The sequence below is a fragment of the Podarcis gaigeae genome (assembly GCF_964106915.1).
Source record: "Podarcis gaigeae genome assembly, chromosome: 7".
NCBI classification, from domain to species: domain Eukaryota; kingdom Metazoa; phylum Chordata; class Lepidosauria; order Squamata; family Lacertidae; genus Podarcis; species Podarcis gaigeae.
The window spans coordinates 12,664,182-12,680,793 of record NC_139683.1 but is presented as its reverse complement, the minus strand read 5'-3'; the positions used below and the strand labels follow the sequence as shown (position 1 = coordinate 12,680,793).

Here is a 16,612-nt window from a genome sequence, read left to right as displayed (position 1 = left end):
CGCATGCAAAATTGTGTTACAGGATGACGCTGATAATAATAATAATTTTATTGTTTATAACCCACTCATCTGGCTGGGTTGCCCCCCAACCACTCTGGGTGGCACACAACAAAAATTAGTAAAAACACAAACCTACATCAAATGCTAAAAACTTCCCTGATGTCCTTTAAAAATCACATAGCTGTTTATCTCCTTGACATCTGATGGGAGGGTGTTCCACAGGGAGGGTGCCACTACTGAGAAGGCCCTGTGCCTGGTTCCCTATAACCTCACTTCTCACAGAGAGGGAACCGCCAGAATGCCTTTGGAGCTAGACCCAAGTGTCCGGGATGAACGATGGGGATGGAGACGCTCCTTCAGATATACAGGACCAAGGCTTTAAAGGTCAACACCAACACTCCCATACTGGGAGCCAATGTAAATCCACTCCCAGTCACATTCTGGATTGGTTGGCTGCAACAACTTTTGTGTCTGGATTTTTATTTCTTGAAATATGGCAACCCTATATGTACTTTCCGAGTCACCTTCAAAGTTAGCCCCATTTAGAGGATGGGTTTTGTGTGTGTGTGTGTGTGTGTGTACACATGTATTCCCCCCCCCCCACATCAAATATTATTCTCCACTTGATCAATTTTGCAAATTGAAAGGCTTTAGCCAAAGCATTTTTCAGAATGGAAACCAGTGGGATCCAAAACCAATTAAAGGCCTCTCACCTCTGACCTCCAGCGTAACGAAGGGGTGGTGTTTTGATCAGAGACCAGCTGAGGCATGCGAGTGCAGGGTCCAGGAGAGCAACAGGACTGCCTTAGTGAATGTGCTCCCAATGAGATTCTACCATCACCCTCTGAATGTGAGCAGAGAAGAACGGAATGATTCCATTCTCACTGCCAAGAAAACAGATGCTGGAACAGAGCCAAGGAATTTCCTTCCATGGAGATGAAGTAGCTTTGGTCCACCAGTGCTGCCCACACATCAGGTGCGAGCAGAATTAAAGCTTGCAGGATCCGAAAGCCAAGTGGGAAATGGAGGTTGCAATATGGCACAGAGCCAATTACCTGCTGCACCCCAACAAGCTATACAGTGGTACCTCGGGTTACATATGCTTCAGGTTACAGACTACACTAACCCAGAAATATTACCTCGGGTTAAGAACTTTGCTTCAGGTTGAGAACAGAAATCGTGCTCCGGTGGCGCAGCAGCAGCGGGAGGCCCCATTAGCTAAAGTGGTGCTTCAGGTTAAGAACAGTTTCAGGTTAAGAACAGCCCTCCGGAACGAATTAAGTACTTAACTCGAGGTACCACTGTACAATGAAATGATCTCTGTAAATAAGGACAGCTAAGGACCATTTCAGACCGAGGGGGATTTGGCAGGTGTATTTTTCTCAACATTGACGCAATATTAATTTCAATTGCTTTCAACTCATACTAATAATCGTGCTGTTTTGTTTTCATTTTTGTAAACAGCTCTGCGGTTTTCTATAACAGTGCGGCATGTAAATTGTATGAAATAAATAACAAACCAAAGTGCGTTATTGGTGAGTTTATACTGGACCGTCGACACACCGTTCTGCTTTATTGGTTGTTCTGCAACATTACCGCATAATCGCCATGGGGAATAAGCAAGAAAAAGAAAAATAAGAATAAGAATAAAAGAGGCTCAATAAAATGGCTGAGGAAACAGACCACCAAGAGGCAGCAAAATCATCACGGGCCCATCAAACGCCTAGGAAAAGTTAACACAAGGCGCCAAAAGGATGTTGATGACGGTGCCGGGTTGCTGTCACTGCTGGTTTTCCCAGTAGTGATGTATGGAAGTGAGAGTTGGACCATAAAGAAGGCTGATCGCCGAAGAATTGATGCTTTCGAATTATGGAGCTGGAGGAGACTCTTGAGAGTCCCATGGACTGCAAGAAGATCAAACCTATCCATTCTGAAGGAGATCAGCCCTGAGTGCTCACTGGAAGGACAGATCCTGAAGCTGAGGCTCCAATACTTTGGCCACCTCATGAGAAGAGAAGACTCCCTGGAAAAGACCCTGATGTTGGGAAAGATGGAGGGCACAAGGAGAAGGGGACGACAGAGGACGAGATGGTTGGACAGTGTTCTCGAAGCTACCAGCATGAGTTTGACCAAACTGCGGGAGGCAGTGGAAGACAGGAGTGCCTGGCGTGCTCTGGTCCAGGGGGTCACGAAGAGTCGGACACGACTAAACGACTAAACAACAACAACAACAACCGTGCAGCAGGTGGAGATGAGCTGAGCTTGCTGGTACCATCTGCTCAGGGTGCTGGAGCTTGCAAACTTTAGAGTTCCTCAGAGTTTTTCTTAAAAGATGGAAGACGTGCATGCTGAGATTTTCCATTTCATACGAGCGCTTCTCCAGCCTAGCACTCAGAAGATACTGTATTGGGACTCAATATCTGCCCGATGAACACACCTTTGCTCTGATGAGAGGCAACCAAGCTCAACCAAGAACAAATTGAATTATCAGGGTGACAGCGTCATTTCATTGTGGCTCCTCACAGCTGCCTTTTGTGCTCAAATCCAACATGGCAGGAAATGTCCACCAATCAATTATGCCTGTTTCTCAGGACACAGCAGGCCTAGCCAAGAGGTGACAATGGACTTTGGAGAAGTCGCACTGAACGGCCGCTAAATGGTTCTGAATGTGTTCCAATTACCCGCAGATTAAATTACGCTGAAAGTCACACACACGCACAAAATGCAATGGAAATGGAGGTATAAAGAGCTGCTAGGAATATAAAACTTTTTTATCGCAGAAAACTGAGAAATTACTTTTGACATCCCGGGGGGCGGGGCGAGGTCTGTTTTCACAGTGGCACTGTGTTTGCCTTTGTCGCAGAGATTCAAGTCTCGGAGTTCATTCCTAGGGCAGAAAGTTAGATCTCAAGGAAATCAGCTAGCCGACCACACCTGTGGTCTAATGTGCAGGTATGCTAGACTGGCAAATGGGCCTGGGGCAGCTACTGCACATACAAACCCAATACATCTGAAGAAGTGTGCATGCACACGAAAGCTCATACCAATAACTAACTTAAAGGTAAAGGGACCCCTGACCATTAGGTCCAGTCGTGACCGACTCTGGGGTTGCGGCGCTCATCTCGCTTTATTGGCCGAGGGAGCTGGTGTACAGCTTTGGGGTCATGTGGCCAGCATGACTAAGCCGCTTTTGGCGAACCAGAGCAGCGCACAGAAACACTGTTTCCAGCCGCAGCGGTACCTCTTTATCTACTTGCACTTTGACGTGCTTTCGAACTGCTAGGTTGGCAGGAGCAGGGACCGAGCAATGGGAGCTCACTCCATCGCGGGGATTCGAACCGCCGACCTTCTGATCGGCAAGCCCTAGGCTCTGTGGTTTAACCCACAGTGCCACCCACGTCCCTCATAACTAACTTAGTTGGTCTCTAAGGTGCTACTGGAAGGAATTATTTTGTTTTGTTTTGTTTTGTTTTGTTTTGTTTAAACCCAATACAGTGGCACCTCGGGATGCAAACGGGATCCGTTCCGGAGCTCCGTTCGCATCTAGAAGCAAGCGTAACTAGCGACTGCACGTCTGTGCGTCGCTTTTCACCGCTTCTGCGCATGCAGTCATTTTGAGCGCCTGCGCATGCGGCAAAACCCGGAAGTAACACACTCCGTTACTTCCGGGTTGCTGCGGAGTGCAACTCAAACACGCTCAACATGAAGGGTTGGGGACTTAGCATCTGCTGAGCAGCAGACATGCTACATCCTAAACTGTCCATCCCTGCACCTGTTGCCATAAGATTCCCCCCCGCCCCCCCCCCCAGGAAGCAAAAGTCATCTCCTGTGCTTCGTCATGAAGCAATGGGGCAGGGCTAGATTTAGGTTTGATGAGGCCCTAAGCTACTGAAGGTAATGGGGCCCTTTATATGTCCAGCGGTCCTTTGTCAACAAGTTATGCTCTAGTTATCTCCTGCTTGGACTACTGCAATGCACTCTACGTGGGGCTACCTTTGATGGTGATTCGGAAACTGCAATTAATCCAGAATGCGGCAGCTAGACTGGTGACTGGGAGTGGCCACCGAGACCACATAACACCAGTCTTGAAAGATCTTCATTGGCTTCCAGTACGTTTCCGAGCACAATTCAAAGTGTTGGTGCTGACCTTTAAAGCCCTAAACGGCCTCGGTCCTGTATACCTGAAGGAGCATCTCCACCCCCATTGTTCAGCCCGGACACTGAGGTCCAGCACCGAGGGCCTTCTGGCAGTTCCCTCCCTGCGAGAAGTGAGGTTACAGGGAACCAGGCAGAGGGCCTTCTCGGTAGTGGCACCTGCCCTGTGGAATGCCCTCCCAGCAGATGACAAGGCAATAAACAACTATTTTACTTTTAAAAGACAACTGAAGGCGGCCCCGTTTAGGGAAGTTTTTAATGTCTGATGCTGTATGGTTTTTAATATGGTGGTACTTCGGGTTAAGTACTTAATTCGTTCCAGAGGTCCGTTCTTAACCTGAAGCACCACTTTAGCTAATGGGGCATCCTGCTGCTGCCGCGCTTCCGGAGATTTCTGTTCTCATCCTGAAGCAAAGTTCTTAACCTGAGGTACTGTTTCTGGGTTAGCGGAGTCTGTAACCTGAAGCATATGTAACCCAAGGTACCACTGTATACTGCATTGGAACATGTAGGGTCCATTGAAATGTAAATTTAGCTGTACTAATTCCTGCCTTAATTCTGCCTAATCCCTGAAAAAGCCACATAATTTTGTGCTAGAGAAATTAAGGCCAGGAAGCAGTACGCACACATGAAAGTATCGCGATAAACCATTTTTTTTTCACATCAAGATGTAGTTAGCAGCACAGTAGCAAAACCACTAAGAAAAAACTGTTTGGGGAAGCCCCTGTGGCTTTAACAGAAAGGCTGATCACCTGTGAGAAATGTCCCTAGTCATCTGCTGGAAAATGATTGTCAGCTGTTGATCCCTTAAGATCGACAGCTGCTGTTAAGGCACAAGAGCAAGACAGCCCTCTTTTATATGTGGTCAGTTGGCAAGTCTCTTCAGGGACAGCGACGCAGGCAAAAGAAACTCAAAAATGCAGGGAAAGTCCTTTAAAGCGACTATAAACCTTTATTCTGGGGGGCAGCAGCTCCTGTGCGGTTGCAAACAGTAAAAGAGAGGGTGAGCGCAGTCATAAGGAACCTGCTATTTATTACTTAACTAATAATATTAATAACAGTAATCTGAGTCACGAACTTCCCCAGGAGCCCCGCCCCTCCCTTCAGCCTTTGACTTCTTCGCCACTAGAGGGCGGGATTACTTTACTTTAGCCGGCGGGCTGGCACGGTTTATAGCCAGCTGTGCAGAGAGAGCCAAGTTTGACAATACTTGTGCAAACACGTTTAAGCGTGCAATGTAACAAGTGCTCCTTCCTGCCTCCTTTTAAGGATGTGCATTTCTTCCCAGCCAGCCTGCAAAGCTTCTGGGCTGAATGTCCTATGCTTTGCAAAGGAACGGAGGATGCAAATCATTATTAGGGCTGATCCTTTTAATGGTGTTTCTGAAAGTTTCTTGCAAGATTCTGAAACAGGGCGGGCCTTTAGATCTGCATTATCGCTGCTTCTGCAGCCCCGCTTGCCCTATGCCCGTTTACTCGGAAGGAAACCGCGCCAGTTTCAACGGGGCTTGCTTCCAGTTAAACGCCGCATGCTTAAAATCCTACTGTCAAGTTTCTCAAAAACCCACCCTTTTGCTAATCTTAATTTTCTTCAGCAGAAAGGGCTTGGCCAGGGGTTGTGGTCCGGCTTCCTTTAACAGCGCTATTCATCTGAAAGGGTTGAGGAGATAACAGAATTAGAATTGCAAGTCTTTTTTAAGGGAGCATTTGATGCAGTCAGAGTCATTTAACAATGGCGTGTTTACACTTGAAACCCGATTTAATCTAATTCGAGTCGTCGCTTGGGGGCTCTCTCCGGAAAACTAATCTGATCAGGGCCTCGCCTTCATTAGCATGAGACACATCTTCCAAACCGGATTATTTGCACTTAAATCGGTTACTGGGCCTCAAGCAAATTTAATCATGCCAATGAAGGGACTCGATTGAGTTTAATACACAGTCCTCCACTAAAATGACTCTGAACTCCTGTGTATGTTTACTCGGATGTTACTGCTAGGTTAGTGCGCAGTTTAAACCGATTTAAAATGTATGTTTGACTAAAGAATGGTTGCAGCCTGGGCTGTTGGGTTAGTTGAAAGCGTTCTTGAGTGAACATTAAACGGAGATTTAAAAGAATGTTGTGAATCTGCAACCTGCGCCCCCATCCGCCAAAACTGAAAGATCCGCATGTGCGGATCTTTGTAGCGAGCTGCGCTTGCTATTTCCCCTGATGAAATAGTGGAGCAATAATCCCCCGAGCTAATTTTTAATCCGAATTCTTTGGGCATCCGAACAACTTTTGAGAGTCTAGACGGTCCGTGCTCCCCTCCTTCTTCTACCAACTCTTACATACACAGGCAAGCGTCGCTGAACTCAGTAACCTTCACCTCCCTCTCCTCGCATCGCCCCAAGCCAGCGCCCGGGAGCGACGCCAGATTCCCGAGTCTCGTGACATCTTCTTTCTTCACTGCCTCCCGGCCTTGCAAACTCTCGTGCTTTTTAAATACACGCTGAGATCCTCAGTCCTCCTTAAACTAGCGGGCTGCGGTTGTGCGCTGCAAATCCAGCGTTTTTACTCGGGAGTAAAAAAAAACCCCACCGCACTTGCTTCGCAGCAAACATGCAAAGGAGGTTTAGGATCCCGTCCAAATCTCTCCAGGGAACCCAACCGACTTAATTGCAAAACGGCTTGCGGGAAAGCGTTCTTCCAAGCACACGCCCCGCCAGAATTTGCAGCAAATTGGGGCGAGGGGCGGCGTTTGCACTGCGAAGGCGTCGCTTCCGAAACGGATCTGCGAAGTCTTTTGGCTTGCATTCCCTAGTCGGAAGTGAGCCCCGTTAAAACTCGGCGGGGCTTTACTCCCAGGTAAAGAAGTGTGCAATGGAAAGCATTGCATGTTCGTCAAATTATCCACACAAGCGGCAAACCGCCAGCAGCGAGCTCTCTAGACGGATTATATACCCCAAGTAGGTGCTTTTTCTTTTCTTTTTTGCAGTGCGGAAGAAACCGGGGCGGATCCTGAACAAAACGCTCCCACACACCCCAAAAGGACAGAGTTTCTGTGCAGGGTGTGTGTGTGTGTGTGTGTGTGTGTGTGTAAAAACATCAGCCAACGGCCACCGACTAGACGGCAGCGCGGGACCCCGATCCCTTGCACGCCTTACTCGCAAGTAAGCCCCATGGATTCCAAAGGGGTAGCAAGCTTGCGCACCGGCCTTGCAGACGCCGGCTAAGGCGCACGGAAAAGCAAGCCAGCGCTTCTTCCCCGGGAAAGTGCCCGGGTACGCGTGCGCGCAATATACACACATATACACAACCCAGCACCTCTGCAGGGCGCGCGGCTCGCTCGCCACTACACCTCCCGACTTTTACTATGTTTACTTCCGCCGGCCCCGTGCGGCGGGCGCGCGTAACGTAAAGAAAGAGGCGGCCGGGCTGAATTAAACCGGCCCAGCGTCAGCTGCTGCCGTTACCGCCCCTCCTCCCCGCGCCTTTAACGCAGTGCAGAACGCGAGCGAGCGAGCTCTCCAAGCGCTGGCTGCGGGCGCGCCTCTTGCAAAACGAACCCCCCTTCCTTCTCTCCCCATTGCTTTTTGCCAGCCCGAGACCCCTTCCCCAACGGCCCCCCACTTCTGGCCGCCGGTTTCCGAGCATTTCCCCGCCGCTACCCCCGGGTGGAGCGAGGGAGCGAGCGGGGAAGGCGGCACCCCCCCTCCCCTCTCCAAGGCGCGCGTTTCCTCCTCCTTCTCGTCTCCTCCCAGCTCCTTGTTGCAGCCCGTATGCAAAGCTCGGCTCCACAGTTGGCGGGAAAAAGGAGGCGGAGCGCTTAGCCCTGCAAACCTATAAAAGTCCTGGCGCGACGGAGTCATCACTACTTTGCTTTCGCAGAGCCGAGGGGAGGGTCCGGCTCGGCTCGGGAAAGGCGCCGCCGCCGCCGCTACTACTACAATCTTACTACTGTTGCCGCCGCCGCCGCCTTTGCGGGGAAGAAATAAATAAATAAATACCCCACCGAGGGCGCGCGCCTGTCCGCCGTCACCCCGCTGCGCGCGCCTCGGCGCGCCCCCCTTACCTATTCCTTCTCTTACATCCCAAGGCGCTGCTCCTCTTTTTTTTTTTAATATATAATTAAAGGCTTATTTTTTGGACTCTTGAAATCCGACGCGCACTACCAAGAACTCTTCGAACCTGGCTTGCTGCATCGCTCCCTGGGATTTACAACCGAGATCTTTGGACGGACTGCTTTTGCTATTTTTTTTAATTTTTTGCTTTTTGAGGGATTTACAAGGAAAGGGGGGGCCGAGCCGATTGCCGTGCCCCGCTTGGCTTTTTTTCTTTTTAAACCTGCGTTCGTTGGCTCCCCTTTTCTCATAGATATATCCGCAACGTCCCAAATAATCGACCCGCTGTCTTTTTTAGCCGGGACCTGGGAGGAACCGGTAAGTCCGGCCTTTTTAATTTTTATTATTATTATTCTGCCAGGATCTCTCTGGCTTGCTCTTCTCTTGGTGCGTGTGTGGATTTTTGTTTGAGAGGCGGGATATCTGAATTTCGCTTAGGCGAAAGTGATCGGCTGTCTCCAGCGTGTCGGAGAGAAGCAGCCCGGCACGCATTTTATTTATTCCTCTTTCAAAGGAGGCGGGCTCCCAGCGAGCTTTGAGAAGGGGGATTTTGATGAGGAGCTAATTTTGCATTGTTAGGACCGTAGTGGACATAGATTTCTTGGGGGAAGCGTCTAGATATACCGCTTCTTCTCCTGTTGAAGCTTTGCATTGAAATTGCATTTGCAAGCGGCTGGTAATTTGTTCTTGCGCTTCGCGCGTGGAGAGGTTGGGGTGGGGACCCAGTTTCAGGAAAATAGGGGGGGGGGTCTCTCTTAATCTGCCTGCCCGCCCCGGGGTGGAGAGGAGGGGAGGTTCATGTGTTGCGCGGTCCTAAAAGTACTCTTGCAGAAAGGTTGCTTCCAACCCGTTTTGGGAGGAAGGAAAAGGGAGACCTTAAGAGGAAACATTCCTCTTGGCGGACGCAGGATCCTTCGCCAGGGCGCCGCCTGGGTTAATACCCCCGGATATACTCCAGCGGGGCAGGCGGGGGAGGTACGACGGTACCTCGGGGCGCTTGTACTCCGAAGGGGCGGGGAGCCGGAGCGCCGCAGGCTCGTGGGGGCGGCAGGAGATGGGAGTGAATCCCAAGTGGATTTTTTTTTTTTAAGGTGGCGCCGGTTCGAATCCCCGGGACTCGGATTGAGCCGGAGATACTCATTCACAGAGCAAATTTATGCTTGTCTCGTCGGGGGTGGGGGGGTGCCTGACGGGGCCTCGCTTGGCGTGGGTGACTCTAGATACCGGATCCTTCTCTCCCCCCCCCCCGTGTCCGAGGTATAGGCTCGGAATGCATTGTGCGTTCCGGACGGCTCTCCCCGCACAATGCGATTTACGGTGGGGGCTGCCTGGGGGCCGCGGGTGGGCGTTTTGCTTCGGAAAGGAGGCGGGAGCCGGGCTCTGGCGAGCCCGTTCTTCACGTCGAAGGCGGTTTAGCCGACTGGTAGCAGGGAACTCAACGATGCCGCCTTATCAGCGTCGGAAGCGGAGGGCGCGTTACACTGAACCGAGCGGGGAAACCTGGCGAGGGTGTCGCCGTGCGCCCCGGCTCTCCCAGCCGGGATGACCCTCGTTAACTTTGGGGGGCGCTGCCTTCCTGACTGTTCTCTTAGGTAACTCGTACTCCCCGCCCCCCATTTCCAGGCGTTCTCATGCGCCTCGACGGTTGTGCATGCAGACGCGGGGTAGTTAGTCCGGGTTACTTTACCCCGCTATTTTGTTTGTGTGTAGTAGGGTTTTGTGGAGTCCTTCGGAGAGGGGCATGCATGGGATCGAGGCCCCACAGCTAACCGGTTCCTCGTCTTCTCCCCGCCCCTTTTAGGCACTGTCCCCAGCCACCATGCCTCTGACGGTGCCCAGCTTCAGCCGGGCATACGATTACGACTATGACTCGGTGCAGCCGTACTTCTACTTCGAAGACGAGGAGGAGAACTTCTACCTGACGGGGCACCACCGCGGTTGCGAGCTGCAGCCGCCCGCGCCGTCGGAGGACATCTGGAAGAAGTTCGAGCTGCTTCCCACGCCGCCTCTGTCGCCCAGCCGCCGCTCGAGCTGCTTCCCGTCCAGCGCCGACCAGCTGGAGATGGTGACGGAGCTGCTGGGCAGCGACGTGGTCAACCAGAGCTTCATCTGCGACCCGGGCGACGACGCCTTCGTCAAGTCCATCATCATCCAGGACTGCATGTGGAGCGGAGGCTCCACCGCCGCCAAGCTCCAGCAAGTCGTCTCCGAGAAGCTCGCCTCCTACCAGGCCGCCCGGAGGGACGGCGCGGCCGCGGCGCGCAGCAGCAGCCTCCCGCAGCCTTCCCCTACGGCGCCCGCCGCCTCCGCCTCCTCCTCGGCTTCCTCGTCCGCTGCCTCTTCCGCCGCCGCGTCTCCCAGCAGCGCCTACCTGCAAGACCTGGGCGCCACGGCTGCCGAGTGCATCGACCCGTCCGTCGTCTTTCCGTACCCGCTGAGTGAGAAGCCCCCCAAAGTCGAGGCCGCCTCCCCGGAGCCTAGCCCGGCTCCCTTGCTGGTTCAGGACACGCCGCCCACCACAAGCAGCAGCAGCGACTCTGGTGAGTAGCAGCGATACTGCCCCCTTTCTTTTTTTTGGGGGGGGGAGGTTAGTGCATTGACTGCAGTGACCCTAAATATGCATGTGGGGGGTCCACAGTTGGGGAGGAGGGCTAAGCAATTTGGGGGTGTCGGGGGGAGAGCAAGGCTGCACTTACAGGATTAGAAAGGCATGAAATATTGGGTGTTTGCCAGTTTGCAAGCGGTTAGGGGAATTGGAAAGGGGGGTGAAGCTACTTTCCTTTCATGCAGACTGAAGGTTGCAGCCAGTGCTGGCCCTCCTCAGAGTAGACCCATTGAGATGAATGGAGGTGGCTGACTTGGTTCCATTGATTTCATGGGGTCGGCTTTGAGGAGGGACCTAGCTGCATTCCACCCTCAGGCTGTTCCCACCCCCCCACCCACCCACCCCCGCCTGCTTACCTGGGAGTAAGCCACACTGATCAAAGGTATGCACTGCAAATCTCCCTGCAAAAGCATCTGCAGGCCCAAAGTTATCTGTTACCTCCTCCTGGCCCTCCTACAATCCCGTCTCCAGCCAACTTCACCCAGGGCATATGAAGTGGTCAGCTGCCTTTGAGCAGGAAAAAATAGGTGCGATGCAGTCCTCATTCTAGCCATTCGCCATCCCTGGTCCCTCCTATTGGAGGTTTGCGTGTTTGTGAATGAATGTTCCCATTGTGCAGATGGGAAAACTGATCCTGAGCGGGGGAATTTATGCTTAAGCCTTGGAAGGATTTGAAACCTAGAGATACGACTGTTAAGTCATAACTGCATCCTATCCAGGCTTAATAAACTGTGGAGGAGAGAGGAACAAACTCTGTGAAGTTAGGTTTGGCTGTGATCTTCAGTAGTGACATACATTTTAAAAGGAAAACTCTGTTCAGAGAATAAAAGGCCTTGACTCTCCCCTTTACCTGCTTTGCAAATGTTTTGGTATCGGGGACTTTGGGGGGGGGCTGGGGAGAACAGCTAACACATTATTTTTTTCTGGGTTTGTTCACACTGGAACTTCTGTTTAACCTTTGAGATAACTTAAATCCTAATGGAATGTGTCGTATTTCTTTTACGCCACGCACTGGCTGATAGGAATATCTTCGTCTTTCCTTCTCTTCCCCCCCCCCCCTTCCAATTTAAAAAAATAATAATTTCAAGTTCCTCCCCCTTCTAGCATATGTGTGTGTGCTCATCTCTTTTTCTCCTTCCTTTTAAAAAAAATGCCACGTTAGCAACACACATGGCTGGGCTTCCCAGGAATTGAATTTCCTGGAGAAAGTCGACCAGGGAGGAATGGGGGAAAGGAGGCATAATGGGGTCAGGGCAGGTCGTTGGAGCGGGAATTTTAAACCCACGGGCTACCCTGTAATCAAATCTATCTCCTACTTGTATTTCCCACGTGGTGGTGGAGAGTAAACTGAGAGTTAGGGAGCGCAGTTCAACAGGTGCAGAGAAATTTCTGGAGTGGAGTAGGAGAAAGTTTTCAAGGTGCTCCGAAGAATCTCAGCCTGCATGTTGTGTAAGCTTTTAAGGGTGCGGCTGCATCACCTTGAATGCTGTCACTCTCCTGCCTTGAGCGCTTGCATCAACCTGTCCCAGTTCTCACAGTGCATCTTTTCCCAACACAAGCAGTCCTGACCTCCTGTAGGTACCAGGCTTGACACGTCATGTGTGAACAGGGCCGTTGGGGGCATGGCCAGCAGCAGCTGTTTTGGGGTGCTTTGCCAGGAATTCCTGCCTGCCCTAATGGGGATCCCCCTGTTCTTAAGATCTGTTCGTGGGGGTTTCCTTCCGTTGGCAAAATGCCGAACCAAACGCTTGCATTCTGTCTTTGGTGTACTGCTGTTCCAGAGTTGTGCAATCCTGCAATTTCAACATAGGGAGATCTGAAAGCCAGGAGACAGTTAACAGTTCTCTGAGGAGTGCAATGCCATCTAAACAACCATCTTTCTTTCGTTGCATAACAAAATTACAGTTCACGGCAAGAAGGGGAGAATGCAGACTTGCTCCTGAAAGCAGAGCAAATATTTTTTTTTCGTGCTTTGTTTAAGGCAGGGTTTTCCCAGCTGTTTTTGGACTATGACGCCCATAATCCCTAGCTAGCAGGACCAGTGGCCATGGATGATGGGAATTGTAGTCCAAAAACAGCTGGGAAACTCCTGGTTTAAGGCGAACTCCCATCAGTCCAAGCCAACATGGTCAGGGATGATGGGAGTTGTAGTTCAGCAACTCTCCAACCTGTGAGTCAGGAATATTGAGCTGAGTGGAGCAAGGTTGTTAACACTATTCTGGGGATGAGCCATGCAATATTGAGTGGATACTTCTGTTGCCTAAATCAGGGTTTCCCAAACTTGGATCCCCAGCTGTTTTTGGACTACAACTCCCATCACCCCTAGCTAACAGGACCAGTGGTCATGCATGGTGGGAACTGTAGTCCAAAACCAGCTGGGAACTCAAGTTTGGGAAACCCTGGTCTCGTATAACTGTAAATAGGTTGTTGTTGTTTTAAAAAAACTTAACCTGTTTTGTCTTGTGTTTTTCTTTTCCCCCAGAAGAGGAAGAGGAGCAAGAAGAGGAAGAGGAGGAAGAAATTGATGTGGTTACAGTAGAGAAAAGGCAGCCCGCATCGAGGAAATCGGAGTCCGGTACGCACAGGAAGCCCCACCACAGTCCCCTGGTCCTCAAGCGGTGTCACGTCCCCATCCACCAGCACAACTATGCTGCCCCTCCGTCCACCCGAGTCGAATACCCGTCCGCCAAGCGGCTAAAGTTGGACAGTGGCCGAGTCCTCAAACAGATCAGCAACAACCGCAAATGCTCGAGTCCGCGCACCTCGGACTCCGAAGAGAACGACAAGAGGAGGACGCACAACGTCTTGGAGCGCCAGCGGCGGAACGAGCTCAAGCTGAGCTTCTTTGCCCTGCGAGACCAGATCCCCGAAGTGGCCAACAACGAAAAGGCCCCGAAAGTCGTCATCCTCAAGAAGGCCACGGAGTACGTCTTGTCCATCCAGTCGGACGAGCACAGACTGTTAGCCGAAAAGGAACAGCTGCGGAGGAGGCAGGAGCAGTTGAAAAGCAAACTCCAGCAGCTCAGGAACTCTTGTGTTTGAAAACAAAAACGGAAAATGGAAAAAGGGGAGACATCGTGTAGATTGGGATGGACATTGACCGGGGGGGAGGAGTATAAGAACTTTTGTGCTTTTTTAAAAAACAAAAACTATGTACTGATGGACTCAACAATGTGTGAAAAGCGGAATTGTTGCAATTGCATGCTCGACAACTACACAACCTTGGCCTGCCCTTGGTGTGGGGCTGGCCTGAACCTCAAAACTGCCTCTGAACTGATAAAACTTTGGGCAGGAATCTTCATGTTTTGGGGGGATGAACATTTCCTCTTAACCTTTTTCTTTTTGTATTTAAAGCGTCCCATCCCCCTCCTTCCTTTCTTAAGGTGATTTACAGGTGACGCAGAGTTCGTCACCGCATCTGTAAATATATTTACGCAGCCTAATGACCTGTACATATCTTTATTAAAAAAAATCTTTATAGAAAAATTTAAAGAAAAACCTGCAATGCTTAGTCAGTTGTGGCAACTGAATTTATAATTGTCTTGAACCTTTTCGTGCCATAACATTTCACAGAAACCTTTGGTCGTTTTTATTTAAGTATCTTTTTGTCATTTTTTTTTAAAAAAGGAAAGAAATGATTTTATTTTGTGTTTCTAGATAAATAAAATATTTGCCCTAAATTGTAAGCAGCTGTGGCTTTCACGTTTTCCTTGGCCATTGGATTTCTAAAGGTATAATTCCCAGGAAGTGCCGCAACACGTGGTTTTTTAAAAACTTGGGACTCCAGCTCTTTTTGGACTACAGTTCCCAACATCCCTGGCCAGCTAAGGGTGATTGGAGTTGTAGTCCAAAAACAGCTGGGGATCCAGGCTTGAGAAACTGGTTTAAGCAATGGAAGTATCTACCTAATTTAAACCTGGATAGCTCAATTGGTTAGAGCGTGGAGCTGAAGAATGCTAAGACTGCAGGTTCGATTCCTGCATTGCGGCGGCTGAACTAGGTGATTCTCAGGGTCCTTTTCAACTCTACATTTCTATGATTCCATGTGGCTGAAAGCAATGCCCTAATATTGCATGGCTGAACACCGGATCAGTGGCTTCCTTAAAACATGGCTCCGACCAGCTCACTATTCTCAGCTCACAAGTTGGAGAGCCTTGCGGGGCCCCTCTCCAGATTTTTCTGAACTACAACTCCCATCATCCCTGACCAACGGCCATATTGGCTTGGGCTGGTGGGAGTTGGGATCCTCTATCTAGATTTCCCATCCCTCGGTTCCACTGCCTGTGTGTCTTTGCAGCATCCGAAAATACGGTAAGCCCTTCCCAGTTTTATGTAAACCAGGCGTGTCCAAAGTCCTTTTGGGCAGCCTAATCTGGCCCTCTGGTCGGTAAAAGCCTGAAAAAAAGGTGAACGACTTTGGGCAGCCCTCATGGCCCCTCACTTCATCAAATCTGGCCCTCTTTGGAAAAAGTTTGGACACCACTGACGTAAACAATGCTTTCTGCAAGACCAGGCAGTGTGCGCGCCTGTATTTACACATCATTTGCATGCCATTTCCAGCACGCTTCCAATTAAAAAAGATATATAGCAGGAAGTTATTATCCTGTCTGCTGTTATGCAAACCAGAACCTCTCACATACAATGTGTGTTCTTTTGCCCTAGTGGACTGTGGTGTATTTTTTTGAGAGAGAGCACCAACTGCCAAATGTTCACAGAAGAGGGATCAGCTGCTAAAGCACACCGTGACACACACACACAGACACACCCTGCTTAGAAAAATGGCACCTGTAAGGCCAATAGAGGGGAACTTGCAATACATGATTTTTTACCTGACTTGAGACTGTGAAAGTGCTATGTACCCGTTGCATCTCTGGCTGAGCCGAGGATGCTGGGGGTTTTAAGCTGGCACAGGAAATTCCTCACTCAGCTACAGATTCTAATCATCCCGATGCATCTTGCTATATAGGTAAAGGTAAAGGGACCCCTGACCATTGGGTCCAGTCGTGGACAACTCTGCGGTTGCGGCGCTCATCTCGCTTTATTGGCCAAGAGAGCCGGCGTACAGCTGCCGGGTCACATGGCCAGCATGACTAAGCCGCTTCTGGTGAACCAGAGCAGCGCACGGATACGCCGCTTACCTTCCCGCCGGAGTGGTACCTATTTATCTACTTGCACTTTGACGTGCTTTCGAACTGCTAGGTTGGCAGGAGCAGGGACCGAGCAACGGGAGCTCACTCCGTTGTGGGGATTCGAACCGCCGACGTTCTGATCGGCAAGTCCTAGGCTCTGTGGTTTAACCCACAGCGCCACCCACATCTTCTTGCTATATTGTTGTTCCCATAAAAATATTCTCTTAATAATAATAAACAGACTTTAAAACAAAGGAGGAGGGTTCAGGGACTGGCTGAACTGCAAACTGCAACAGAAAGCGACTGCCAGTTCCTACTGTGTGTTCTTTTGATTCCAGGAATAATAATAATATTTATATGCCACCCCTCTGGGTTACCACCCCCCCAGGCACCCTGGGTGGCTTCCAATAAGTTAAAAGGGGACAGGAGAAACCATTAAACTCTGACAGTGCACTGCATGATGAAAGCCCGGGATCCGGGTTCAAATTGTGTGCATGGATGTAGAATGTGTGTTCAAATTATTCAAATTGTGTACATGGATGTAGAATGTGTGTTCAAATTATTCAAATTGTGTACATGGATGTAGAATGTGTGTCTCTCCAGCTGTTGCTGAACTCCCAGCC

The 16,612-nt window shown here is 50.3% G+C and overlaps 1 protein-coding gene across 2 annotated transcripts; it reads left to right on the top strand.

Moving 5' to 3' along the window:
• The first annotated feature begins 6,929 nt into the window (after nt 1-6,929).
• MYC (MYC proto-oncogene, bHLH transcription factor) lies at nt 6,930-14,546 on the top strand. Of its 2 annotated transcripts, XM_083749872.1 has the most exons (4): nt 6,930-6,999; nt 7,130-8,573; nt 10,057-10,795; nt 13,343-14,546. In XM_083749872.1, exons 3-4 carry the CDS (start codon nt 10,075-10,077, stop codon nt 13,900-13,902), a joined length of 1,281 nt encoding a protein of 426 aa, XP_083605998.1. In that variant the 5' UTR covers nt 6,930-6,999; nt 7,130-8,573; nt 10,057-10,074; the 3' UTR covers nt 13,903-14,546. The 2 variants fall into 2 exon arrangements, with proteins under 2 accessions (XP_083605998.1, XP_083605999.1); XM_083749873.1 differs by lacking the exons at nt 6,930-6,999; nt 7,130-8,573 and adding an exon at nt 9,224-9,847.
• Nucleotides 14,547-16,612: the final 2,066 nt, after the last annotated feature.

What these genes read in the sequence shown, in the direction of transcription:
- MYC (XM_083749872.1), top strand. Translation starts at nt 10,075, where the DNA reads ATGCCTCTGACGGTGCCCAGCTTCAGCCGGGCATACGATTACGACTAT. An exon ending in AAGCAGCAGCAGCGACTCTG is followed by an intron (nt 10,796 to 13,342) that starts GTGAGTAGCAGC and finishes CTTTTCCCCCAG; the next exon opens with AAGAGGAAGAGGAGCAAGAA.